At 38.5% G+C, this 17,129-nt stretch overlaps 3 protein-coding genes across 3 annotated transcripts; all 3 read left to right on the forward strand.

Moving 5' to 3' along the window:
• The first annotated feature begins 1,902 nt into the window (after positions 1–1,902).
• Positions 1,903–5,061, forward strand: LOC120008427 (probable serine/threonine-protein kinase At1g01540). Its single transcript, XM_038858739.1, has 7 exons — positions 1,903–2,775; positions 2,979–3,083; positions 3,225–3,347; positions 3,444–3,614; positions 3,735–3,864; positions 3,928–4,137; positions 4,749–5,061. Exons 1-7 carry the CDS (start codon positions 2,123–2,125, stop codon positions 4,890–4,892), a joined length of 1,536 nt encoding a protein of 511 aa, XP_038714667.1. The 5' UTR covers positions 1,903–2,122; the 3' UTR covers positions 4,893–5,061.
• A 3,505-nt stretch (positions 5,062–8,566) lies between these two features.
• LOC120008813 (subtilisin-like protease SBT3) lies at positions 8,567–10,861 on the forward strand. Its single transcript, XM_038859177.1, has one exon. The coding sequence runs from the start codon at positions 8,567–8,569 to the stop codon at positions 10,859–10,861; it is 2,295 nt and encodes a 764-aa protein (XP_038715105.1).
• Positions 10,862–11,324: 463 nt separating this feature from the next.
• LOC120009967 lies at positions 11,325–12,969 on the forward strand. Its single transcript, XM_038860705.1, has 3 exons — positions 11,325–12,014; positions 12,099–12,284; positions 12,379–12,969. The coding sequence occupies exons 1-3, from the start codon at positions 11,523–11,525 to the stop codon at positions 12,661–12,663; spliced, it is 963 nt and encodes a 320-aa protein (XP_038716633.1). The 5' UTR covers positions 11,325–11,522; the 3' UTR covers positions 12,664–12,969.
• The last annotated feature ends 4,160 nt before the right edge of the window (positions 12,970–17,129 follow it).

Genomic DNA, 17,129 nt, shown 5'->3' on the forward strand with positions numbered 1-17,129 from the left:
GTGGTGGTGGATACTCATAGTTTTTATTATAAACTCATATAACCGACCCTAATATTTTTAAGATAAACGCTTGGATGATGATGATGAGATTTAATGCTATAACAATGGCTGAATATTCAGTGCTGCAAGAACTGCTTAGGGGCGAAGGGAGGGGGATTGCACTGGGCTGTAGCCCGTGCAGGGTTTCAAAAAAAATACATTAATACATGATGTCAAGTAGAGGTGTTCTTGAGATCTACCTGGAATCCATCGACATGCTTCGTCTTCATCGAAGGTCCCATTTGCTGATAGGATTGCTCTCGTCCGCTGCGTCATCTTTTGTTCACCTCTCCGCTGCAATCGTCTCCTTTCTCTGGTTTGTAATCTTCATAAGATGTTTATGTGCCCTAAGTCGATTCTTATCCTCTTGAAGATTAATGGAGTCATGGGCTTGATTTATTGTCTTTTTCATTTTGTATATATAATTTTAAAGTAGTGTAATATTGTAAATAGCTCTAAAAAAATTTTCCGAGATCACTACCTCCGAACACCATCAAACTTTTCGGACAAATCAAAGAAATATTTTTTAGTAGCAATCCTCCAACATCAATTTCTAGCTACGCCCAAGAACTTCTGATGATGTATTATTGTATGGACAATTGGAGCTGTGGGCATCATATTGATGGTAGTGTGGGCCAATTTAGTTTTCATTGTCCAGGCTTAAAGTATATTTCAGGACTCTAGCAGTCGAGCCCTCATGGGTGAAATTGGGTCCATAATTAAGACATCCACCACAGCCCATCTTGATGTTAACCTTTTTGGGGCAATCCCCCTGCAATGTTCCAATAAGGCAATACCCATGCACTTATACATTTTTTTAAAAAAGAACAGATTATTAATAAAAATGTATTAATTATTAGGGCTACCGAGTAAGCATCGTTGTTCTACTCTAATCATAAATACAGATAATGGAATCATCTAGACGTCCATATTCGTCAAACACCATCTATTAAACTAATTGTGCACTAATATATACCAAGGAGAGATGACTTGGTTGATAATCAATTAGATTAGACGTATACGTGTTCAAAGTTTGATTTCAATCGTAAAAATATTTATTTATGGTATTTCTAAAAAAAATTGTGCGCTTAATGCTCCTTTAACATTCTTTCCTTAACTTTAGAAAATTGGTAACCCACCCCATAGGGAAGGACCTCCAAAATTTTTAGAAAAAATATTTTAAAAAAATATTTAAAAAATCATAAATGTGTAGTATTTTATATAGCCAATTCAACATATGTTTTTTTTTTGAAATAAAATCGAATTTATTGCAATTGGGCATGAAAGTTCTACATCAAATATAACTCAAAACACTCTATATTTCGATTGTGATGAATTTAAATTTTGTTTCGGATGAAAAATATAGTATTGGATTCATTAAGCTAACTAAAACATATTTATGATTTTCTTAGATTCTTGTAAAAAAAAATTTAGTACACCAAAATGGTGCAGAGGTACTCCCCAAATCTGCATGCACCATATCCAATAGACCAATATGATAGTATACCTAATGAGATAAGCGATAAGCAACTTCTTAGTATTTAGATCGTCACCTAAGGGGTGTAAAAATCATAAAAACTGAACCGATAAAAAAAAGAAACTAGAACCAATTCAAATAATCGGAAATAACAGGAAATAATCGATTAATTAATTGATCTGTTAAATTCATATTAAAAAATCCACCATGACCAACGATTTACACTCCTATCGTCACCCTATATTTAAGAACGTACACTTCGCAGATATTGTACAAATTTTCTGGTATTCGAGTTGCTTCACCCTTTAAGTCCCGAAGCACTTGGCGACAGATTCGCTATTTAGTAGGTGATTCGAAAGAAAAGAAATTCGCTACTCTGGTAATACAAGTCTCATCATGCCAGCTGCAAACTACTCAACCTCATCCCCACTAAGCTCTACAGTTCTCTCCCTGCAGAGTCACAGACACATTAGTAATAGTGTAGTACAACTTTCTTCTCTCTCTTTTGGCCTTTTTCTGTTGTTTCGTTCTTTCATGTGAGAGTCAAAATCGTCACAGAACCAGAGGATCTTAGAAGAGGAAGAAGGAAGAGTGGAGCAAACCATAATGTCTAATCATTCACTCTTGAACGATCAGCTCTCCAAAAAAACCTCAATTTTCGGTTTGCGTTTGTGGGTTATTATTGGTATATGTATTGGAGCTGCCATAGTGCTTGTTCTCTTCCTCATATCTCTCTGGTTCACCTCTAGACGCAGCAACCGCAAAGAGACCAATAAAACTAAAACCAATCACAGTTCCACCATCCCCAATATCTCCAAAGAAATTCAGGAGATACGAATCGACTACCCACGCAACCCGGCCCATTCAACACTCGACGCGAAACCACATAACCCGGAAGCATTACCTGAACCAGACCCGGTGCTGCTTCTTACCCAAGAGGAGGAGAGTCCTGTCAGTGGTCGTAATAGAATTCACATTGAAATTGGGAAAGACCACCGAATTGCGTATCCAGAGCGGGTTGGCGGGTCGGGTCATGGAAGCGGAGAGGCTAATCGGTCAGGTGATCAGGCTGCAACAGTGGCGGTTCCAGAGGTTTCGCATTTGGGATGGGGCCATTGGTACACACTGAGAGAGCTGGAGGATTCCACTAACGGATTTGCTGATGAGAACGTGATTGGTGAAGGTGGGTATGGGATTGTCTACCGTGGAATTTTGGAGGATAACACTCAGGTTGCTATCAAAAATTTGCTCAATAACAGGTATTTACAATGTCTAATTAAAATCATAGTTTATTAGCCATGCACCCATTTGAAAGTTTGCTGCATTAGTTCACATTTTGGTAGAAAATTATATGTTGTGGGAAAAATGGAAGGATTTTGGAACTATGTACTCAGTGGGCTTGCTGGTTTTTGTTTTGGGTAGTAATGCCAGAGAATCTACCAATTCTGCTGTTTTGCTGCAGGGGACAAGCTGAGAAGGAGTTTAAGGTAGAAGTTGAAGCAATTGGACGTGTGAGGCACAAAAATTTGGTGAGATTGCTCGGTTATTGTGTTGAAGGAGCTCACAGGTAACAATTTGACATCCTCAATTATTATTCTTTGTATTTCTTGCTTATGTTATTGAATTGATGCCTAATAATTTTGTTATTCAGTCTTTGGTGTCACTATCGAGAATGAAATCACTAATCTATTTAGCTGGGTTCCTATAGGATGCTTGTTTATGAGTACGTCGACAATGGAAACTTAGAACAGTGGCTCCATGGAGATGTTGGACCTTGCAGCCCTCTTACGTGGGAAATTCGTATGAATATAACACTTGGAGCAGCTAAAGGGTATATTTTGAATATGTTGAAAGTAAATAGGTGGAGCTTCAATAATTTGGATAATTTGTTGTTTATCATGATTGAAGCTTTGTAACATAATAATAGGCTTGCATACCTACATGAGGGGCTTGAACCGAAGGTTGTTCACCGTGATGTCAAGTCGAGCAACATTTTGCTTGACAGGCAGTGGAGTACAAAAGTATCTGATTTTGGCCTAGCAAAGCTCTTGGTTTCCGAGCGAAGTTACGTGACAACTCGTGTAATGGGAACGTTTGGGTATGTTCAATTTCTCTAACTGAGAATTGTCTCAGTTGCTGAACATTTATGTGTGACACAGGGACGGTGAGGTTTTTGCCCAAAGATATGAATGAGAAGTATGTGCTTCCTTTTTTGTAGGTATGTGGCTCCTGAATATGCCAGCACAGGCATGTTGAATGAAAGAAGTGATGTCTACAGCTTTGGTATTCTTCTCATGGAAATAATTTCTGGGAGAAATCCAGTGGATTATAGCCGTCCGCAGGGAGAGGTTTGTATTTGTTATTGAAGTTTTTTTCCCCCTCTGTAGTATCTAATTTTGGGTCAACTGTAGGTGAATTTAGTTGATTGGATCAAAACAATGGTTTCAAATCGGAATGCAGAGAGTGTCCTAGATCCTAGGCTGGTGGAGAAGCCTTCATCAAGGGCGCTGAAACGTGCCCTTTTAGTAGCGTTGCGCTGTGTGGATCCAAATGCTCAAAAGAGGCCAAAGATGGGCCATGTAATACATATGCTTGAGGCTAATGAGTTGCCCTTCCGAGATGTGAGTTCCTATTCATGACCAAACTAACAATTTTCACTTGTGCCATTCTGATCTTCATTCTAGTAATGCAGCTATATCTTATCCAGATTTTCACTTTTATTATGAGCTTGCTGCTTTTTTCTTCCTTGTACTCATGATTGGTTATAAGTTGAAGTCAGAAGAATGCTAGGTCCAATCGACTAATGTTTATCCATCTCAACTTAGTTTCTGATTGGATGTTTAATTTTACTTATATTTTTATCCGAGGTTATTTTCTGATCCGCTTAACTAATGTAATAGGCATTTATCATACCAATTGGCAATTTGGCATGAGGCAAAATGTGGTTTTATTACCATGAGAAAGCCGTAGAAAGTATACATGCAATTTCACTCAGTTTGGATTTCAACAAAGAGGATATGATCTTGCACTATTCTTTAGAACCTTAAGGATGTGCACATGTTCTGGGGCCTCTATGATTATGTTTCTGCAATTTTTGTTAAGAATGGAATGGGCAAGAACAGTACGTTTCTCTTGAACAATACAGGACGTTATATCTGTCTTGCAATTTTGGAATTTATGCTATTTCTGTCTTTTCTTAATACTGTATTAAACTTCTTGAATCTGTTGCCAGGACCATAGACGTTCTCAGAATGATGTTCCAAGAGACAGGATGATGGAGAAGACCGTAAGTGAATCAGGTGATAGCAGTGGGTACGAAAGCGGCATGCAAACCAATAGGTCACTTTGGAGAAAGCAAGAAGTTGAAGAGAACTAGCCTTGTGGAACCTTCGGTAGAAGGTGAATTGACTGTTTGATGTTCATTCCACTCTTCTTCTGTATATGTTGTTAATGTTACTATATGAAATCTATCTTGAATCATCACTTCAATGGGTGCTGGTCTTCCAGCTTCAGACCCTGGACCCCCATCTTGGGCCTAACCATTATTTTTTTTGACTTGTCTCTCTGGCCCATGGACTCTTTAATGGGCCTAACTGTGGCCTGTTTGCCTTACAAAGATCATTGTTGAGAAGGCAAAGAGTAGAATGTATGACACAAAATATGCTTGCATCATTAACCAATTAGGCAATTATAGTAATGAATTCATTGGCGATCAGACCATGTGTTGAGAGAAACCAATGCTTAGGACCAGGTCAATGTCTACTTGTGCAGATGTAAAAACTACAAAGCAGATCAATGTAAAAATATGTAAATATTCAAAGGAAGGGATATAACTTCAGTGGCTATACTATATATATGAAGAGGAGATTATAAGCTTAGTGATGAACGTTGAAGGATTGACGAGCCATCAATTAAGTATGGACTATGAATTAATGACAGATTATAATCATAGAAACAACGACAGAAACTCCAGCTTAGGCCCAGCCTCATGTGACAAATGAAATTGTACTTTTGTCCTCAACTTATAAGGAAAGTCGACCAGCTTAACATTCAGCTGCAAAGCAGACATTTTGACATCAACGATGCCAAATTATCTAGCATCCAAGACTTCGTCACTTACCAGCAATGCTTTACAAATTCCCAATACTCAGTAAGTACTCGACCACCACCACCACCGGGCACAAGTATGAGCTCCTATAATCTGATTCTTTATCAACCCATAAGAATAAAGACATGACAGAAATTTCGAAAACGAGTGCAACTGTTTATCCATCCCGTCTTTCCTTGAATAACAAAGATAAAAATTAATTGTGGTCTGATGACTCGTCACATTAATTTTGTTGTGGAATTTTATGTCTAGTATGGAGACTTCGTTGTGTGGGACAAGGATCGATCATGACAATACCCTCCCCTTCTAAAGACCAACGTCCACGTTGGTCAGGCACCATGGCCGGCCCCTCCGGGCAGTCCACCCCCCGTGGGTCGAGCACTATGGCTGGCCACTCCGCGGACGCGGCCCCAAGGTCGGGGCACTGGACTCTCAATGAAAGCACCAAATGTGATGACCCCCCTGGGCCCCCACGCATAATCCAAGGCCCAACCCTCACACCCACGAATGGGCCGGGCTGTAGCCAAGGCCCTCATGGGCAGGGATAGGGGGAAGAGAAGCCCATCCCATGAAAACCTTGGTTATAGTGGGAGGAAGGCTCTCCCACTTATATACTACACTGGCATGCCCACATCTTCCGATGTGGGATCATGACAATACCCTCCCCTTCTAAAAACCAACGTCCACGTTGGTCAGGCACCATGGCCGGCCCCTCCGGCAGTACAATCGGGCCGCAGCCACACACCATACCAGTTTTTCATGGGCTCTGGTGGTCAATACCCCGTGGGTCGAGCACCATGGCTGGCCACTCCGCAGACGCGGCCCCAAGGTCGGGGCACTGGACTCTCAATGAAAGCACCAAATGTGATGACCCCCCTGGGCCCCCACGCATAATCCAAGGCTCAACCCTCACACCCACGAATGGGCCGGGCTGTGGCCAAGGCCCTCATAGGCAGGGATAGGGGGAAGAGAAGCCCCTCCCATGAAAACCTTGGTTACAGTGGGAGGAAGGCTCTCCCACTTATATACTACACTGGCATGCCCACATCTTCCGATGTGGGATCATGACACAGACTGCCCAAACAGAGTTGTTAAGACAACTGGATGAAGCAAACAAGAAGAAAAATGGAGGAGATGCAGAAAAAAAAATGATGAAGCAATTGCACAGATTAAGCAAGCGGCATTGGCATGAGATGCAGAAATGCGCAGTACTCAGATGGCTTGAATTATGGAAATGTGAGGAAAAAACAATCGGTGGCTGTGATATTAGCGAAGTAGATTATTTAAAACAATCGGTTGGGCCTGTGTGGTTATTGAGGAAAGTATGGGCATGTTGGGTGTGTGTATAGGTGCACACCTGGCCTGGTTCATATCAAATGAGGAGGAGATGATGCATCGAGAAGCACTTTTTTAGTTTCGTACATCTCTTCTATTTTTTTTGGAAAGTCTTGATTTTATTATGTAAGTAAGTTGTTTTAAGATTATACCAGACAAATACAAGTAATAACATTTTGCTAAGCTTTTGGGAAAAATTATTAAATATTTAAATTTGTTGAGTTTATGAACACTGTTCAATTTTCTTATCGTTGAAAGATTTATTTGTAGATGATTATCAAAGCGAGGAAACAAAACTGATATTGCAAATATATTGTGAATTTATAGAGTGTCTTAATACGTGAATAAACGAAAGAACTTGAAGTTTTTGGCACTCAATGAAAGTGTTGGTTATTAAGAATATATGACGGCTTTTTCCCTCTAAAAGAACACTTACAAAAGGTACCATAACAAGGAGAAAAAAACAAAATTTGAACTATTTGGCACTCAATGAAATTGTCGTTGTTTAAAAATGTATGGTGGCTCTTTTCTCGAAAACGGCATTTATAAAGAGTGTCACAACAAAATGATAGAATTTTGAAGTATTTGCCACTCAATAAAAGTGCCGGTTATTAAGTATATATGACATCATTTTTGTCTAAGGCGCTTATAGAGTGTGCCATCAAAATTTGAAGTATTTGGCACTCAATGAAAGTGCCCGTTATTAAATATATATGACGGAACTTTTGTCTAAAACTCCCTTATAAAGAGTGTTATAACAAAAAATAACTATTTTGCAATCAATAAGAGTGTCAATTTTTTAGAACCACGAGTAGTTCAGATGACACTCATGTGTGTTGTATCTTATAGAGATCTCGAGTTCAAATCTCCCTTATCCCCTTACCTTGTAATAAAAGAAAAAATAGTGTCAATTTTTAACAATATATAGCGAGAGTCATTTAGTGGTGTTTTTACGACACTTTCTTAAATGTCGGTATTTTAAAATGTCGGTAAATAAGGTGATTGTAGTGATTTCATTTGAAGCCAAATATCACGATTATGAGTACTAATCTATTTGAGAGGTTGTGAATATATTTTTACAAAAAGTTAACCTCAGTAGTAAATCATTCAACTCCAGCTGCAGAAAAGATTAAATTTACTTCAATAATAGGGCATGTAACAGAAAAAAATTCATTGAACAGGTTAATATTGCCTGTCCAATTTAATAGCCTCTCAGGAGAAATCGAATGTCGTAACATCTAAGCATATATGTACAACATTACATTGTGAAACACACACTCTAATATGCAACTAATAGCCTCTCAGGGCTTGCCTGCTAAGTGCTAAGTGCACAAGTCCAAACTGTGTCTTTGGCATTGTTTAAGTATGATGTTATTCCATTGCCGTTATTGAGAAATGACAATGATTGCCGTCAAGAGGGTAATTTATTCGAATCTCCCCAATCAAAAGTTCATGTATGTCTCTATGCTTTGGTGGACAAACCTAGATAGTTAGTATATGGACACACCTCGACAGTTAGTGTATTCCCATACTTCTCAATCTCTATATAATCACAACGAATTTAACAAACTATATGTTCAACTATTATATCTTCCCTCTTATCAATAATGGCTCCTCACAATGCTCCCTTGTATTTGTTGTGCTTTTCCTTAATCACAATCTTGCAATCCACTTTAGCACAATCCGACAACTATATCATCCACATGGACCCATCAGCCACGCCGAAGGCCTTTTCAGATAACCATGGTTGGTATCTGTCCACTCTTACCACAATATCCGATATTACCACCACCACCGCCACCAACAAAATTCTTTCGTCATCTAAACACATCTACACTTACAATCATGTGATGAATGGTTTTAGTGCAAGTCTCACACCTTCTGAGCTTGAGGCCTTAAAAGGTACTCTTGGTTATATTTTTTCCGTCAAGGACTTGCCTGTCAAAAAACACACAACTCATACATCTGAATTCCTCGGCCTGAATCCCAAATTTGGGGCATGGCCAGCCTCAGAATACGGGCGGGATGTCATTATTGGGGTCGTGGACACTGGTGTTTGGCCTGAAAGTGAAAGCTATAATGATCAAGGGATGAGCGAAATCCCATCAAGATGGAAAGGTACATGTGAAAGTGGTACTCAATTCAACTCTTCAATGTGCAACAAGAAGCTAATTGGAGCTCGTTACTTCAACAGAGGCCTAGTTGCACAGCTACAAAAAAATGTGACCATAGAAATGAATTCTGTGCGCGACACTGATGGTCATGGTACCCACATCTCCTCCATTGCCGCAGGAAACTATGTTAAGGATGCTTCATATTTCGGCTACGCATCGGGAACTGCTAATGGTGTAGCTCCTCGTGCACATGTGGCCATGTACAAGGCTCTATGGGAGGAAGGTCCTTCTGTTACGTCTGATGTAATTGCTGCAATTGATCATGCAATAAGTGATGGCGTAGATGTGTTGTCCATTTCTCTTGGATATCCTGGGGTTCCATTGTATTTAGATCCTATAGCCTTGGCCACATTTGCAGCAATGGAGAAAGGCATATTTGTGTCCACCTCGGCTGGAAATAGCATACCTTTTTTTGAGGAACTCCATAATGGCATACCTTGGGTCCTAACCGTGGCTGCCGGTACAATTGATCGTCAATTTGGTGCCATCTTGAGTCTTGGAAACGGAGTGAAAATCCCAGGCTCTGCTCTTTATACAGGGGATTATAATTCAACCCAATGCCCAATAGTATTCTTGGATGAATGTAAGCACTCCATTGAATTGAAGAAAACTGGGGAAAAGATCGTTGTGTGTGAAGAAAAGGACGATAATGTATATCTCATCCAAGTGGGTAAGGTAAGGAAGGCCAATGTCACAGGAGGTATTTTTATAACAAATTCTACAGGACCGTTTCCCGAATCCACATTTCCTGCTGTATTCATGAAACCAAAAGATGGTGAAACAATCAAAGACTACATCGAGAGAAACAAAGAACCAAAAGTAAGCTTGGAATTCAAAATTACAAATCTTGGCGCGAAACCACGACCAACCGTTACAGACTTCAGCCTTACAGGACCATCACAAAGCTGCCCATTTGTATTAAAGCCCGATATTATGGCTCCCGGTGCGAGGGTCTTCGCTGCATGGCCTTCGAACATTCCGGTTGGCGTGCACAACTGGGAACCTTACTACACCAATTTCAATATGCTATCAGGTACATCAGTGGCATGTCCTCATGTAGCAGGCGTTGCGGCTCTTTTGAAATCGGCACATCCCGAATGGAGTCCTGCCGCCATCAGATCTGCCATGATGACCAGTGCTGATGTGACGGACAACACGCATTATCCTATTAAAGAATCTAGTAACAATTTAGAGATAGCATCTCCTATTGTCATGGGAGCCGGACATGTCAATCCAAATAAAGCACTAGACCCCGGACTCATTTACGATGTGGGTGTGAATGATTATGTGAATCTTCTTTGTGGAATGGGGTTCACAGCCAACCAAATCCAAGCCATCACAAGGTCATCTACAACCAATTGTTCTGCTCCATCATTGGACCTTAACTACCCTTCATTCATTGCATTTTTTAATGTGAATGATGACTCCAAATCAGACATGACAATGGTGCAAGAATTTCAGAGAACAGTGACGAATGTGGGTGAGGGAATGTCTACCTACATTGCTAAGGTCCCGACATTGGAGGGGCTTAAGGTCAGTGTCACTCCAGAGAAGTTGGTGTTTAAGGAGAAGAAGGAGAAGCAGAGTTACAAGTTGAGCATTGAAGGTCCACATTTGATGAAACAAGAGCAGGTTTTTGGTTTTCTTATCTGGGAAGAAGTTGGAGGTAATCATGTGGTGAAAAGTCCTATAGTGGCCACAAACATCAACTCGGATATTATTGGTTAGAAGAATTGTTAAACGTATTTTAATTTGTTAACTTTTTCAAAAAATATTTGTGTTGCAACGTGCAAGTCACGTGATGACATTTCAGATGTCTCAAATAAGGCTTCTTGTTTTCGAAATAATGTAAACTGTTAAATAATATGATGTGACAACTTCCAGTTTACCAGAAACTAAAGATTGTGGTTTTGTACACGATATATGTTGTTGTCTGTGTATGTTTGGTAAATTACTAACCCCAAAGGGGCCTGAGCCCATTTGACTTTGATTTTTTGAAAGCCCACATGAGAACTTTGAGTGTGTCACAATTCCGAGCCCATTAAACCCACATCAGTCATTACTCATTAGATGAGGTCTACAAGACTAACATCCTAATCAAAGCACCGACTGATCTACCTTTTTTTTATTAACAATCACAGAAAAATTAATAGATTAGTGTGTTCGGTGACGGTGCCAACTGTGATGTGGGTGTCGCCTTATGTTATTTACTTCCTCGCTGCTTCCTCTCCCCGACCAAAACATACACATTTTAACACCACCTTCTTTTTTTATGTATTGGGAAGTCGCAAGCAAAACACAACCACTGGCTCGGACATTCCACGCCTGACACTATTAAGATATTGGTTGATCGAGCGAATTCAGAGTTTGTTAAGGGAGTGAATCCGCGATGCACGCAAAGACAGACTCGGAAGTGACCAGTCTCGCCCCATCGTCCCCTACCAGATCTCCTCGCCGTCCAGTGTACTACGTGCAGAGCCCATCACGTGATTCTCACGATGGAGAGAAGACGGCGACGTCGTTTCACTCCACTCCTGTTCTCAGCCCAATGGGCTCACCTCCCCACTCTCACTCCTCCGTGGGCCGCCACTCTCGGGAGTCATCTTCTAGCCGATTCTCCGGGTCTCTGAAACCCGGATCCCGTAAAGTCACGCCCAATGACGGATCCTCTCGGGGCGGGCAGAGGAAGGGACAGAAGCAATGGAAGGAAATTGACGTTATTGAAGAAGAAGGACTCCTTGAAGACCAAGAGCGTCAAAAGGGTATCCCTCGGAGATGCTATTTCCCCGCTTTTGTTGTTGGATTCTTTATTCTTTTCTCCATGTTTTCACTGATTCTCTGGGGCGCCAGTAAATCCCAGAAGCCCGAGATCACAATGAAGGTTTGTTTGGACTCGATCATTCTTCGCAATTATTATCAAGTTTTGTGCGAAATTATGAAATGGGTCTATTTTGATTTTATGCAGAGCATGACATTTGAGCGATTCAATATTCAAGCTGGGTCAGATTCTACAGGAGTGGCCACTGATATGATCTCTGTGAACTCCACAGTGAAACTGATCTATCGAAACACTGGTACATTTTTTGGAGTCCGTGTAACATCAACCCCAGTAGATCTATTGTTTTCCGATCTCACCATAGCCTCTGGAGCTGTAAGCCTCTTGTAACTATCTTAGATTTTGAAAATAATTAAAAAAAAATAAATTGTCGATTTCAATTTACGATTTGTTGAATTGGGTATTGCAGGTGAAGAAGTTCCATCAATCAAGGAGTAGCCAGAGATTGGTGAGTATATCAGTGATGGGTAATAATATCCCAATGTACGGAGGCGGAGCGAGCATCAGCAGTTCAACGGGCACAACCACATTGCCAGTTCCTCTGAAGCTGAGCTTCACAATCAGATCGCGAGCTAACGTTCTGGGCAAATTGGTAAAGCCAAAGTTCTACAAGAACATCGAATGCGATGTAACTTTCGATCCAAAGAAGCTGAATGTCCCAATCTCATTGAAGAAGTCTTGCACGTTTGATTGATGGTGATGGGATCACATGGGAAGGATTCTTTTGTCCAAAACGTTTATTAAATTTGTTTATTTATTCCTTTTATCTTTTATGGAAAGTGAAGATAGTGAGAGACAGCACAGAGGGCAAAGAAGTGGAGAACACGGTTTTTGACATCACCATGTGCCAAACACGTGAATTCTGCACACTTGTTTATGTATTGTTTTCATTTATTCTGGATGCTAAAAGTCAGAAACAAGAGTTGTTCATCAGCTGTTAATTATTTAATGTAATTATGAGACTTTGTTGGTTTGTAATTATGAGACTTTTGATCTACAATTAGTTTTAATAGCAGAGTAGCAGACCCTGTTGTAATAAAAATGGGTTATTTAAATTTAAAAAAAAATTAAATTAAATTTATTACAAGAGAGACATAGAATATATAAGGCTTTTTTTTATGTATATTTCTTATTCAATTAATTGTTGTTTGAGAGAAAAAATAAATATCGTTGGACTAAAAAAAACCCGATCAAAACGACAACTCATTTGACTCGTTAGTCTGTAGGCGGCAGATACCACGTGTAAAGCATTATTTCGGTTACGGTGAAGCGTCTATTATTTTTTTTTTTTTTGGTATTGTTGCCTTCAACGACAAGCCATCCAAATCTGTGCACATTATTTGGGACATGAATAAGAATAGGTGTTGTCATGTTCCAAAATATATATATACATATATAAAACAATAATCAATGGTAAAAAATAGGTTAATCAATGATAATTAAATGTTAAATAATTTGCGGAACGTACTAACAATACATAAACCACTTTGGTGAAAATCTAGTGGTGAATCTCTTTTGAAAAAGTCGTATGAACTCGAAAAATCCTGAGTTCGATTCATACTGTGAGCAATAACATTGTGGCCACAAGTTGGGCTTCGACCCAAGTTACCCGTTGTCAGGAGAGAAATTTTTGTATGCACAGACTTAACGACCCGAGTATCGAATATTCAAACTTATACGATTTGTGGTTTAGGGTTTGGAATTCAAAATTTGAGTTTTAGGGGTTTTAGTTTGGGTTTGGGGTTTAGGGTACTTAGGATTTTTGTTGTGTTATGGGTTTAGGGTTTGGCGTGTAGAATTTAACATTAGGGTTTATGATTTAGGGTTTTAGGATGGAGTTTGGCGTGTAGAATTTAACATTAGGGTTTATGATTTAGGGTTTTAGGATAGAGTTTGGAGTGTAGAATTTACAACTTTATTTAGGATTTTGTGTTTAGGGTTTGCAGTTTGGGGATTTTCGGGTTTAGGGATAAGGGTTTAGGAATTTAGGCTTTGAAGTTGGGGTTTAGGGTTTACAATTCGAGGTTTATCGTTTAGGATTTAGGATTTGTGTTTAAAGGGTCTTTGGATTTGGGTTTGTGTTTGGGGTTCAGGGTTTTAAGGGTTATGGGGTGTATAATTTCTTTTGGGAAACTGGGGAGGTGGATTTGAGCCCTGATGACAAAGGTGATATACACCATCATTACCACTCTAACTAGTGGCTCGGGTGTTGGGTGTAGAATTTTACAACATTAGGGTTTAGGGTTTTGGTTTAGTGTTTGCGGTGTAGAATTTAATAACATTAGGGTTTTAAGGTTTTTAGGGTTTCGAGTTTAGGGGTCAAGAATTTAACAACATTATTTAGGGTTTAAAGTATAGGGTTAATGGTTTAGGGTTTGAGGTTGGGGTTTAGGGTTTGGGAATTTAGGGTTTAGGGTTGGGGCTTTGGTTTTGGGGTTTTGAGTTGGGGTTGGGTTTAGGCTTTTATGGTTTATTGGTTTGGGTTTAGGCTTTTTGTCTTTTAACGGTTGGGGTTTTAGGGTTTTTCGTGTTTAGAGTTTTTAGACTTGAGGGTTTCGGGTGTCAGGTGTTGAATTTGACAACATTATTTAGGGTTTGGGATTTATAATTTGGGTTTTAAGGATTTTAGTGTTTCGGGTTTTGAGTATTTTAGGGTTTTTGGTATGTGTTTGGGGTTTAGGGTATTTGTGTGTAGAATTTTTAATTTTTTAGATGGGGGAGGGGGATTCAGAACCATGTTCACTGGGATAATACACATTATTCTTATCATTCTAACTAGTGGCTCGGGTGTTAAATTTAAAAACATTATTGTCATAGTTTTTGAATTAAGCAAATATAAACAATTGTTATATTTTTTATTGTAAAGATTTATGGAAATCAAAATTGGATGCTCCTTTCTTTTTTTTTTTTGGGGGGCCTGTAAAAGTTTTGAAAATTTTACGTCCCAAAGCATTTTGCTACACACGTGAGTGTGGCAACAGCCGAGCACTTGTTAACGACTTAACGGGACTGTTCAGCCCATCACAGCACCTACACGGCTACACCACCATCTTAAGAGGTTGGGCTGTAACGTTACTTGATTGGGTTGTATTGCTGGCCAGTTCAGCCCAAACAATGTAATTATTCAGGCCCAAGTATGATGATGCGCATCAATCATCATGGATCATTAACGAATTCTTTGTCTTCATTTGAGCCCAATGAATTATATATATATATATATATATATATTTATTTATTTATTTATTTATTTATTTATTTGAATACTGGGGAAGGGGATGGAGGAGGTCGAACTCGAAACATCTATGAGATACCACACTGATTAGTGTAATCTGAGCTACTCGTGATTCCTAATTAATTATATTTGAGCTGTTTTAGAATTATAGAATTTGAGCATATGAACGTTTATAACCCAATAACAAAGCCCAACTTTTAACTCTCTTGACTTTCATGTAAGCACAAATAGATGATATACCTTTTCTGGGGGATTTTGGGTAATACATATCATCATTTCTACTCCAACTAGTAGCTCAAGTATTGGGTGTTGAATTGAACAACCAGAGAAGGACCTGTGTTTTGCAGACCGGTGGCACAAGCCCCTAGTGACTCTCAAAAACTTTCACTAAGTATACATGTGTTTTTGACGATTTGATAAATAGGCCCCCAATAAAAATAAATAAGGCCCTCAGTTCAGCAAAGCCCACTAAGTAACTCCGACCAAATCTTCCCAAGTCACAGCCCCTAAACACACTATTGTGTTCCCTTCACATTGTCAAGCCCGTTTGCCCAAACCCTTCAATCTCTAACCAAGGTTTTGAAAATCGGATCGGTCATCAAACTGAAAAATTTATTGGTTCAAGATTGAAAGGTCCAACCGGGGTTCAAACCGGGTTCAATATAATTAATTATGAAATATACATTTATTTAAATATAAATAATAATTATAAAATTTTCATACTTTATAATATTCACAATATTAGAAATGTTTGAATAAATGTAATAATACAAATTTTGATACATAGAATTAATGTCTTCCTTTAAACAAATAAATTATTATAGCGTAATTGGTTAAAACATTGGTGTTATGAATGAGAGAATATGGGTTCAAAACCCATAAATAAGAAGTTTTTTTAAAAAATTCACATTTAATCTAATTAGTGATGATTCAATTAATGTCTTTATTAAATATATCATGTTTTTAATTTGACACAATAAATATATTATATTATATTTTTCAATAAGGTAGAGGTCATAATTGAATATATTATATTGAATTCACTTCATTTTCTAAACAAAAAATGTCTCGTAGCCTAGTTGATAAGGATCTTTACATTTTCAGTAAAGGTCATCAGTTCTATTTTAACCAAAAACATTATTTTATTCATTTATTCAAAGGCCAATCGGTTCGTGCAAACTGGCCTGTTTTCATTAAAAATCGCTGGTTCCAAACTTCCTCGATTTCACGTGTACTGATTGGATGCATGCACGGTTACCGTTTGGATCAGTCTAACTGGCTCGTCCAGTCTGGCTTTCAAGACATTGTCTCTAACCCAACTCTATTGTGTGCCATTTACATTGTCAAGCTCAACTGCCTTTTACCTTGCAATTGAATTAGTGATCAATTTTTGAATGATTATCTTGTATGTCGTGTATGTTATATCGAAAAAGAATTGCTTCCAACTATTGCTGATGTTGTAATATCACATTTTCAAAATATGAAAACTCATGGAGAACAATTGCGAAAAATTATAATGTATTTTTTATTGTTTTGAATTATTAAATGTATTTTTTGTTGGTCTATATTTATAAATCCATTATATAAAAACCCAAAAAAAAAATTTCGAGGGCAGTGTCCCTTGACCCCTACACCACTTTTGTGCCCCATTGATCAAAATTCCTGGATTCGTCACTGTTAACAACATTATTGTCATATTTTTTGAATCAAGCAAATATAAACAATTGTTATAATTTTTTATTGTAAAAATTTATGAATACCAAGGTAATACATATCATCATTTCAACTTCAACTCGTAGCTCGGGTATTGGGGTGTTGAATTTAACAACATTATTGTCATATTTTTTGAATTAAGCAAATATAAACAATTGTTATAATTTTTTATTGTAAAAATTTATGGAAATCAAAATTGAATGCTCCCTTTCTTT

This window comes from Tripterygium wilfordii, chromosome 11, assembly GCF_013401445.1.
Source record: "Tripterygium wilfordii isolate XIE 37 chromosome 11, ASM1340144v1, whole genome shotgun sequence".
In the NCBI taxonomy this organism is placed as follows: Eukaryota; Viridiplantae; Streptophyta; class Magnoliopsida; order Celastrales; family Celastraceae; genus Tripterygium; species Tripterygium wilfordii.